Below are 12277 nucleotides of genomic sequence, written 5' to 3' on the forward strand. Positions count from 1 at the left end.
CACTAAGATTCATTTTTTCAGAATAACTAAACTACAGCTGAACAGCTTTAGTTATTCTATATAAATGCTAAAATGAATCTCAGACGTTAACATATTTACTTAATCCATTCATGTACAAATTAATTCTAAAAAAAAAATAATTTGTATATGAAAAGATTAAGCAAAGAAAATAATATGTTCACGTCTGAGATTCATTTAGGCATGTATCTCTATCTATCTATCTATCTATCTATCTATCTATCTATCTATCTATCTATCTATCGGGCCGATGCCGATATTTACATTTAAAGTCATTATCAGCCGATTCCGATATCTTCAATTACTTTTGTCATTAATTTATGTGATTTAGATTTGTTTTTGTTTTCATTATTAAATTTTGTGTTTTTTGTTGTTGTTTTGTAGTTTTCTTGATTTGCTAATATTGTGCATCATTTTTTTTTTAGTTCCTTCTCTCCTTTGTGTTATTTTGTGGAAAGTGTATTGTGTTTAAGACCATTTGTAAATCGTTTAATATGTATAGGATTGTCTGTATTAATATGTGTGTACGTTTGTGTATTTTACTAGGAGCTACAGGCCTTGACTGACCAGGGAGGCTATTCCCCTTTTTAGGTGGCGGTGATGTTCCTCACTGAGTGCTGTGCATGGTCTGCTGTTCCACTGGGCTCTTTCTTGGTAAGTGATTGTGCAGTGTAGGTTAGGAGATCATTTATAATTGAAGAGTCTTCCCTGTTATCTAGGCCGTATCTCCATGAAGGTCTGTTAGTTACTTATATTGATGCAAGACTTTCTTAGAGTAGATGTGTCATGCTCTCACTCTTCCAACTTTTATGTCGTTTTAATATTGTCCTAATAAAGCATTTTGTACTTTTTGAGTAAAACCTGTGTCTCCATGTTTTGCTTGTCATTGGATATGCAACTTGTGCAAAGTCTCATGGGTAAAATCTTTGGCTGAGATTCCGAAGGTGGCATATCAGGCATTAATTGTATCTGTCCCTGGATTGGGGTCAAAATTATTGGTCAGGTCTACTGGGCCACATATAGCTCAACTACACTGTGCTATTTTTTAAATGGCTTCAAAAAATGGTGAGGAGTGGGGACAAAATCAACTTTGTCAAAAAGTGGTGGGGACATGTTCCACTTGCAAATTATACCTACAGTACGCGCACACACACACACACACACACACACAGGCTTGTCATAGTAAGCAAATATTTTACGCAGACAATATTCCTTCACTTCTGGCAACTTACAACAAACTTTACATTTCATAACTGAGAAAAGAGTCCATACAATCACTGAAAACTGTCCATGTATACATTTATTAAAAACTGCAGAGTATAAATCACAACACTTTTTACATAATTTGTACACAGACGTGAAATGACAATTAATGTTGAATATGTAATTTATTTAAAAATAAATAGGCTAATGCCTCATAATGGAATGTAGTGCTTGATGCTAGTTCAGGAAATCAGATCCCCAGAACAGATATGGTACTGTAATTAACAAGACTTTTTCAAAAGATTATTTTTGTTTTTATTTTTCAATTATTTTTTGCTTTTCAATGAGTTGGTTTTACAGCAAGTTCTTTATTTATTTATTCTTTAGATGCCAATGATAAAGATACTTACTTCAAAACGACACAAAAGAAGAGGAAAAAAAGGTACATCCATATAACATTAAATAAAAAAGTCTGTGTTGTCTTTCCTTATTTCAATAAATCATTCAAGCCCTAAAAAGCCATTTCAGATGGATACTGTACGACACAGAAGAGGTTCAGTTGTTAACAATTGCAATGGAGTGAGGGTATTGTGCAGCTGTGATTCTCTCAGCAACTGTCACAGTCAGAAGAGAACAGGGTAATCAGACATGCAGTATCAGTGTTCTCCAGCATATCTTTTGTAGGCTTTGGCTTCTTAAACAGAGATGGAAGGTTTCGAATATGCACTTCCTTCTTAAACTGCTGTCCAAGAGGTTTCTATCAGTACACACACACAGACAAACACACACAAACATTTTAATCAAATGAAATTAATTGTGCAAATTTCACAAATAATTTAAGACCAATTTTGTAATGTAAAAAAAAGAAAAAGAAATAAACATTTATTTTTAATAGCCACATGTTTCTAGGTTGAACTGTATGAATGAATAGGGCTGAGCGATACAGGTTAAAACTATAGTTACAAGCGGCAATCATCAGGGTCCAAGCACAAATGGTCCAAGTGGATTAAATGATACATCTGAAATCTATCTTTTCTAATATATTGTGGATTTTACAGAAAAGTCTGTTTGAATTCACATTGTTAGTCCGTGTTTAATGAAACCGGTTACAGCAGTACAACACCTGTGTCAAAAGGAAGACTTAACGTTTAACTAAATGAGAAGTAAATTTATATATATATATATATTATATATATATATATATATATATATATATATATATATATATATATTAATTAGATCAACTGCATGTTATAGCATGTTTTTTTTTTTTTTTTTTTTTTTTACTTCAAGTCTCTTGGCAGCCTCCTGAATAATATTTATTTTTTTATTTGTACATTTTTGACAGGTGCTCTGTTCTTTGGAATGTAATTGTGGTTCCTCACATATTGATGACTTTTACAGTATTTCATGGCACATCTAATGTTTTGGAAATACATTTGTACCCCTCTAGGGTACCATGCCCCATTATAAAAGGGCATGCCACAGTTGCTTTTGGCTTACACACTATATTTACTATATACTTAGGCACCATTATTTAAAGGGTCAAACTACAGTTTTTAAAGATGTTAACAGGTATAAGTTTATTAATAAAGTGAAAATGATAATTGTTTTGTGTTTTGCCAAGCTAATTTGTTCTATTTACAAAAAAAATAAAATAAAAAAATTACAAAATTTTTTATTTTATTTCATGGTGAAATGCATACCTAAATGGATAAATGTTATGCTAATTTGTAGGCCCAGTAGGGTACAATCCCATAGATATGAGGATCTCAATGTAGCTCCATGTTCAAACTATAATTTTCTTTTAAAAAAACTTTTAATTTTCTGTGTCAATGCCAAATGTGGGTCACTTTGCATACAGATGGAGGGAATTTTGAGCTTCAAAATTATTTTGTTCTTCAGACATTCCTCTTTAAACACAATAAGTATCAGCTGTTTGCAAAGTCACCTATTTGTTTTTTTTTTAGCACTGAAACTGGGTAAATTCAACTATTTGCACATGGAGTTCACCAACTGTATAGGGCCTTAAAATGAATATACCAAAAAAAAATGCTTGTTAAGATCGAGGAATCTAAAAAGATATTAAGATGTCTTTCACACTTCTTGAGCTGCAGACAAGTAAACTTTGGAAAAAGAATATTTATGGTACTCGTACACACTCAAAAAAGTGCTGGGTTGTTTCTGTAAACACATTGTTGGGTTGACTAAGCTGGGTCAAAATTCTGGGTTGTTTGGGGTCCTGTAAACACACTGTTGGGTTGCTCATGCTGGGTCAAATGAGTTGTAAGGAGTTCATTCACAGATAAACCGATAGTTGGGTTAATTTGACCCAGCAACTGGTTTATTATTCTTTGCCGAACTTGATTCTCAGCGAGCAGCATTTTGTGGTAAGTTAATATGAATATTAACCTATTAAAAATATAATTTCACTGTTCAAATGATCTTTGATGTGGAAGTATGGGTGTTTCTTTATTCAGGGAAACAGCCAATAACGTTATAGGCTATCGGTTATACTGTTTTGACAAAAATGGCTCATATCATATTTATCAGGGATTAAGTGAGAATTTAAAAGGCGGAAACGCGTTTTGTACGAAGTCATAATGCCATATATCCCTTAGCCCCTCACACGCAAAATCAGGCGGGAAGGCCTGTAATATACACTAATAGTGAGTTGTGCACGGAAAGTCTGCTGGCATAATTTAGGAATTCTTCTCAGAAGAAGAAGTATAAGGGGGTAACGTAAGTTCAAATACAGTCTTCGGCTAATGTTTCTGTCAAAACAGAAATCAAATCATTTTTGGGAGCTTTGTTCTGGTCAAGTGAGTTGTAAGGAATTAATTAAAAGATAAACAGCTGGTTGGGTTATTTTGACCTAGCAACTGGTTTATTTGTTTTTCATTCTTTGGCGAACTTATTGAATTTTAACTTCTGACACGAGGAGCATGCTAAATTACTCACCGCGGGTATTTCATGGTAAGGTTAGTTATGAATATTTACCTATATTTTAAGTTGTGGTAGTAGGAAGCTCATTTCACTGTTTAAAATACGTTACAATCTTTAATGTTGGAGTATGGGGACTTGGTGTTTGCTTAGTCTGTGAAACATCATTTAGCCATGCCTAGCTGGTCATGTTTTTTTTAAACCAAATCTCATCATTATATAATTTGAATACCAGCTACATCTGTAGCCCTTTGAAATTTGTAGTTTAAATTGTAGCTTATCTTATTCATCAAGGATTCATTTTGTATTAAAATGGGGAAAACGCGTTTTGAATTAATCCGAACGTCATATGTCCCTTATTTTATCCCCTCACATGTGGCGATACAATTAGTGGTAATCAGGGATACCTGTTTGAATGTCTAATAATCAGTCAAATAAACATCTCTTAGTATTGTGTTCTTGAGTCTTTCCTAACAGGTGCTTAGCCTACTGCAAGCACATATCTCTTGAAACAGTATTGTTCTAGTTACTTTTTTTTTTCCTTTCTGTTTTCAAAACTTAGCAGATATCACAAGATTTCAAGCAACAAGTGACTGAATTCTTGTGCATGCCCAGCAAGAGGAAAAACTATAATGGATGACACCAGGTAAGCTATTTTGTATGTTTTGTCATGATTTGTATGCGTAAGCATACTTGGCAATAAAGCTCTTTCTGATTCTGTTCTAATTCTGATTTTGTTTTTGTATTTCACACATTTCAAACACATACCAAATGGTAAATAAAACTTTGTTTATCTTATTATTTAGGAAATTGTCGCTAACATTGCACTGTAGTTACAGTGTCTGAAGTGTTTGAGCCTTTGCAATAAATGGTCCTCATTAATTTAGAAATGTGAGCATTATTAGTCAGTAATTTTACCATGATAAGCAAATAAGATGAAATATCTCTTGCTTGTCTCACATACTTTTGAAATCAGGCAATCCAGTGAACAGCAGTTATTAGATTTTTGTTTTTATAAAAGGCTGTCGAATCAACACTCATAGTTACTAATGAACACCAGGGCAGATAAGTCAGAATTACTACTTCAGAAATATGAATTGTTATATACAGTATACTTTTTAAATGTTAATGCAACACTATGTATTATTCTCAAATTGTTTAGCTGCTAAAAGCATCGAGACATCTTTGAAGGTCCTGCGAACTCTGCTTCCCCCATCCATCTACAAAAGAGGAGGAAAGGTCTTCAAACCCACCACTGAGGAGGTTCAGAGGACATTTATTGACATGCAACCGGTAAGTGGAGACGTATGTACTATTTGATAACTATGAAAGTAATTTAGTGTTTGAATGTTTAAAGCCTGAGACACACTGCACGATTTTTGGCTGTCCCAGATGAAAGATTGGCATCGTGAAACAATCGTGGCGATTTCTGTGATCATGGTTGCTAATCGGTGGTTCTGTGTCGTATAGAGAAAGATTCAAAGATGGCAGCTGTCTCAGTCTTGCATCCAAAAGACAGCCTACGATACGATACGATACGATACGATATATGATCAAGGCACAAAAAGGTAGTAAGGACATCATTAAAATAGTCCATGTGACACTAGTGGATCAATCGTAATTTTAAAAAGCTACAAGAATATTTTTTGTGCATAAAGAAAACAAAAATATTGACTTTAACAATTTCCTCTCTTCCATTTTAACTATTTTAACAATGGCTTTACTACCATTCTGGGCTTTGAACATGATAGTTGCATTGGTGTCTATGCAGGGTCAGGCTTTTTTCCATTCCACAAAAAAATCTTGATTTGCATGTCAGTTATATTCTAACATTAAGTTAGAATATGCCATGACATTGAGAGACTCTTTGCTGGAGGCTGATTTTGTTTGTTTTAAAGCTTTTTTTTGTGTGTTTGATGTAAATTACACCGTATCCCCCTACGCTGGAGTTTCTTAAGCATGCTGTGTATCAGATTGATGGACATGAGTTCTGTTGAATCTGTTAAATTTTTTAGGACAACAGCTGTTTCAAGTTTAATCATCCTTTTAAAGTTTGCTTCTGTTGCAGGGCTCATTGTCTGTGGGGGAGGTTGGGGTTTTAACATTGTATTCAAATCTTGTATACAAAAGTATTCAAAATGTAAAAAAAAAAAAGTAATTAAAATAATTAAATGTAATTAAAAACACATTTACAGGGGTCTCTCTATTTTACTGTATTACAGGGCAATGATAATTTTACATTAATTTTATTTTATGACAAATAACCCAGTACGTAAGTAACACTTAACCCAGCAAGTTAATTTCACCCACTGGTTGGGTCAAATGAATTTCCAAGTAATCTGGGTTAAATGGTAAAACCCAGCACTTGGGTAAAACCAACTGTTCCTGTGTTCAAGCCCATGTTCTGTCCAATAGTGACCCATCAGTGGGGTTAAGGTTGGGTTATTTTTTAACCCAGCAGTTTTTAGAGTGCAGGTATGTTGTATTACATTTTTTGATAGAAAGAAACAAGATACATTTCTAATTTAAACATTATAACACTTAGTGATAACACCTAGTGGTCAAAAGATATAGCAAAAGCTACAAATGAGCTTACAGCTTTTGAGAATTTTGTCCAATGGCAAAGAACTCCACCTCATTCCATTCCTTTGATCCTACAGAATGTATGTGAAATGTTTTTTGATAGTCTGCCATTTTGTCTGTCCGAAATATATATATATTTTTAAATTGTAATGACTGTGAACCATCCTCGAACTGCAACTAACAACCAGGCAGAACCAGGCCTCTTGTAACCATGGCGGTAGTCTCCCGTAGTCAGACGTCACATTGACGGCTGAAGGTCTGGTTTACATGGCAGCTTTCATTGGCCAAGGCCCGCCCATGAGGCCGCTTGACAGACATATCAAACAACCAATCATAGTTTGTTTCGTTTCAGCGTCACGTTTTGGGGCATGGAATTGTTAACAGAATAATTAAAACTCTCTGATGTATTTTAGAGATTCTATGCCGCAAACTTAACATATTTCACATACTTTTGAGAATCCAGCATTTAGTTGATCCTGAAAACATGAAGGCATCCTTTCGTGAGGGGGTTTGGCACCACGGTATCTTTGTTTCCAGGCAGAACGTTAAGGAACGCGAGTCACGCGACACACACGTCTCCCGAAATCCTGTATAATTCAACCAGTCCGATGATGACTTCAAAAGTCCCGAAGTGTTTGGCTGCAAAGACACTTCAGCAAGAAAATTTAGAGAGAGTTTTGACTCTCACCTAATTCATTTTGAAACCGACTAAATACATAAATAAATTAAAAAATCCTTTTAATCCTATAAATTCTACATAATGTTTTAGAATTGCATTCTATTAGTTAACCAAGATCACATCTCAAAATATATACCTGTACACAGACAGGTACTGGCCATTGGGAACACAGGGACATTCCAGGTAGGCCCGCAGAGCATTGGGCCGATCGCCGAAGCGAGGGAGACCTCCCCCATATCAGACGCTGTTTTTAAATTATAGCACATGCGAACTGCAAAGCTACTCCAAAAGTGTGAAGCAGCGCTACACGATGCAGCCGCCAGCCTTGCACAAAAGCAGATCGGAATCAGTCACCCGAACAGCGCTGCGCTTCCTCCATGATGTAAAGTGATAAACTTTGCAAGTCGCTTGATCCATTCAGATGTTACACAGAGTTGTGTTATACAGTCGTGTGATGCTGGCTGAAAACAGCTAAAATTGGCAAAAATTTATTTATTATAAATGTCATTGTTATAATTTATATTTAATATTAGTATAATAGGTAACGCTATAGATTACAGCCTGCAATGTACCCCGAAATTAAACAGAATTTACAGCGTACCTATTTGTAACTATAGAGTACCTCCACAGTACCTACTCTTGAGTATAAGGCAACAATATGCAATGTTTGGGAAATAAGGGGGTAATAACCTGCAAAATTATAAAGCATTTATACTGTAAGTATTTTATAACTAAAGTGTACCTATTCTGAAATTAAATGTAGAGTCCGCGATTTTCCACATCAGCCACTTAAAGCTGAACATACAGTAGGTGGACTTCTTATAAGTATTTTCTACCGCCGCTCGTACCGCGTACGCGGCGTCTGCAAAGTGCATTTGCAGCTTTTGACCGCTGAGTGGCGCTTTAATCACAGGTTTTCAAACAAGCTCATCAAAGCACATTTTCGCAAATAGACGTCAGCTTTGCCTCACCGAAGTGTTATATTTGATTGCAGTCGGGGAAAATGAAAGAAAAAATATTTAATATTCACAGATGAAAGTTTAGTCCTTATGAAGATATGTGCGTTTCTTAGAACGAATTCAAGCAGGATAAATGAGCCTGTGCTTATATTTTCTCTACACCATATTTTAGATTAGACACATTTAAATAGTGTGCAGTATTATTTATATAATATGAATTATGTGTTATATTATTAAAAAGAAAATGTGGTTTACTTTGCATCGGAGCATTAAAAGTGATAGCCTATTGTGAGCTAGGCTTGCGTGTTTTTATAAATTATTTTCTTTATTTTAGTAAAACGTAAGGCATTGTATAATTTCGCTCCCATTATTTAGGCCTAATTAAAACAAGAAACAAATTAAACCTGCACGATTTAACTAAATCATTGCAACTCTAAAGAATGGATGGATTAATAAAACATCCTCACTTATCAACAAAGTGCACACGATGTAAAAAAAAAAAAAAAAAAAGAGCTTTACTAATTGACAACTTCAGTGATTTTAAATGGAGTCTTCTTTGCTTGCTTTCATATAATTTAAGTAAAGTAAAAATAAATAAAATAAATAAATAAATAAATTGCAGCCGCATTTAAATGCAGGTTTGTATAATATTCCAAAAAATATCAGTGCAAGATTTGCTCTGCGTGATGCTGAGTGCACGCAGCATTTATTCTTATTTGTCTACATATTTTATCTTCATTACAAATCTTGTTTGGTTTTATTTTGGATAATTGCATGTAAAAAATTATTTACTTTGTAATTGATATGCAAAATGTGAATTATTATTTATATTCAAGTGTTTGCGCAAAAATTATTAGTGCATGACAGGGAGGCGCCCTCTCGATCACGTAATTTTTTTCCTAATAATGAAATAACTGAAAATTGTGGTGCCTCACATACATGAGAAATATATATCTACAGAAAGCTTGAAATGTCTTTTAAACTAATCAATTCAGAACGAAAGCATTATGTAATCTGTGAAGGTTGTATTTATGTTTAAAGGCGCGTCCATGTGGAGAGAGTCAGCACTGTGAATTTCATCTTGCAGCCGACAAGATAACATTTGTTTATTAATAAATAATTAAAATGTCTCCTTTTTCATAATTATTAGGCTACTTCTGCCTGTGCTTTGTGACGAACTTGATGCATGTTCTTGAGCGTGGAATATATTAAGGCTGGATTATAGTTGTAAATTTAATATAAACTTGCGATTAGTTGAAATAATGACAAATGAACGACTAGTAACTAGAAAAATCTTACGTGGGAAGCAGACCTATTAAATACCATCTAGACATCTCTGTTAAAGTTTTTAAAGCATTTTATACACGTATGCATAAATTCTTCATTATAATCTTCTGAACGGTCTGTAATGGAGAGATGCCTTAACACTGATTTTTCCTCTGAAACACAAAAACGAAAATTGAAAAAAAATAAATATTTTATGTTTTGAGAATGATTGGGCTCAAGCCTCCCCGCACGTTTGAGACACGCAGCCGAGCAGAGTATGAGCGGAGCGGAGTGATTCTGACTGAAGAGGAGCGGATTTTTTTAAAAGTCAGGAGCGTTGTGGTTTTCACTCGCTCCAGCACCGCTCCATCACGAATACAATTCATGCCAACAGCCCGTAATATAACTGCATATTTAGCAAGAATTCACATGATAAACATATTTAGCTATATCTTGATATAATCTCTCCGATCAGAAGACTATGACGGCAATAGTCAAACGGGATGTTACAGGCTAGTTCTCAAGGAGTTTGTCTTTATTTTACTGATTATTTTCGGGCTAAAGCATGATTTAAACAGATACAGCACATTCACACGTAATCGCTGTCGCAATGATGCATTCAAACAAATGTAATCTTACAGTAGGCTACTTCATCTGTATCTGATTTTGAATGAGCAGAAATCTGTAACAAATGCATCGATCTGTAGATAAAATAACTGACGAAAATGTAAACTGTTATTTTCATCACAAACAAAATTTGCACAGCAGAAAGCAGCAATTATACCTTTTAATGCTGACAATTTTATTAGTTTGGTGTTTGGTAGGACAAAAAGTTTACACACAATAGCCTAATCCCCTTTGAAACTCTCCTGTAATTTTATTTATTTATTTATTTTTATTTTATTTTTATAAGCTATTATGAACATAACATTTCAACTTTAGCCACGGAGTGAAGGCGGAGCAGTGTTTCTGGTATCAATGAACGCAGGAGCTTAGTGATTATTAAATGCTCGGAGCGCGGAGGGAAATTGTTGCTGCTCCACTCCGCTCACATAGGCCTACTGTACTGCCGAGTGAGAGATATGTTTCGCCCAATATGAACAAGGCCGTCCGGTGTAGACACGGTTAGACAGTGTCTGCTATATTTACAAATAATTGATATAAGAAATAAAAACTAAATACATAACATAAACCAGCGGCATAACGAGATGAATATATAGACTAGAAAACTGATTTAGGCCTACACTTGGTCTGTCCTCCGTCCATGACACTGACTCACTGCGGAGCTGCCAGTTTTAATCTGAACAGCTCTTAACGCAGAGTGGATGGCATGATGGGCTAGTATTAAAAAATAATATATTTTTATATTAAAACTTGTTTTGAACAATTTCTTTGTCATTTGAATATTGATTTTAAGTAGGGAGGCAAAAAAAAAATCGATTTAAATTGTAAATCGGATTTTTTTGTGAAAAAAATCGGGGATTTTTTTTAGGCCATATGCCTATCGCCCAGCCCTAATGCAACAGTTTTTTTTTTTTTTAAGTTAAGGCAACTTCCTCTGAAATTAAGTTATAATAACTAATAAACTGTATTGCGCTATACAGTAGTCAACATTTGAAGTGATAAAACCTTTCTTTAAAGTTGTCCTAAAACCTGTTCTGCAAGTTTGAAACCCTCATAAGACTGTCCATATGAAAGAGCAAGAAATTCACACCTTTATCTCGACCCCCACAAGCTATACATTTCTACCCCCAGCCCCCTCCAGCTGAACTGAACTCGGTCTGTTTTTTGGCTGTGAGGAACGCTGTGTTGTCATGTTACTGGGTTGAAACATGCCTTCACTCACAGCAGCTCTTCTCTTTTTATTCATTTTTTTCCGCAGCCCATATTATTATTTTCACTAGACCAAAATAATAACAAATTATCAATTGATAATTAATCATTATTTTTTGCCAAAATCATTGTTATTTGTGTACGTAGGCGTTTGCGGAAGGCTTTAAGACCAGGCGGAATCCTCCGTAAGCTGCTCCCGCTTCACAGCTGACCCAACATTTAGCAAGGCAGGAAAACATTCAGTCTGCCTGAAGGAAGACGTATTTCATTGTAAGTTAATGCTGTTAAATAGAGAGTAAAAAAAAAAAAAAATACAACTAGTGTAGACTATCCTTAAACTTGGAGCTCATTATATTGAAGTACAAATCCAAACACCAGAAGCAACCTACACTCTCAGTGTTCTTTCACTGAAAAATATGCATTTTATTTATTCACAGGCTATATGGTTGAAATAGTTATATTTTAGTTGAAAACTTTAAGTGCCATTGTTTAAAAAAATGCATCAAATGTTTCATAGACCTTCAGTTGTCATGCTTTAAAATCCCATGCCATTTGTAATTTCACTGTATTTTAACCTCCTAAATTACTACCCCAATTCTATAATGGTAAAATTTATTCAGACCGATTTTTTATGACATTATTTATTTTTATTTTTAGAATAGGCTAATTGTAACATAAATGGATGAATCAAGAACAAATATAACTTTTTAACTGCAGGCAGATATAGGCCTATATTATTGTACATTACAAATATTTGGATCCCTTATTTTATTAAAGAATAAATACTAATTTT

The 12277-nt window shown here is 34.4% G+C and overlaps 1 protein-coding gene across 1 annotated transcript in view; it reads right to left on the minus strand.

Annotated features, from left to right (window-relative positions):
- Positions 1-1296: 1296 nt before the first annotated feature.
- LOC109079214 (exportin-5-like) overlaps positions 1297-12277 on the minus strand; it is a 33823-nt gene continuing 22842 nt past the window's right edge. Inside the window, exon 5 of the mRNA XM_042768340.1 lies at positions 1297-1978. Within this exon, the coding sequence (XP_042624274.1) occupies positions 1829-1978 (150 nt within the window). The 3' untranslated portion in view covers positions 1297-1828. The remainder of the gene's footprint in view (positions 1979-12277) is intronic.

Source organism: Cyprinus carpio, chromosome A13 (assembly GCF_018340385.1).
Source record: "Cyprinus carpio isolate SPL01 chromosome A13, ASM1834038v1, whole genome shotgun sequence".
NCBI classification, from domain to species: domain Eukaryota; kingdom Metazoa; phylum Chordata; class Actinopteri; order Cypriniformes; family Cyprinidae; genus Cyprinus; species Cyprinus carpio.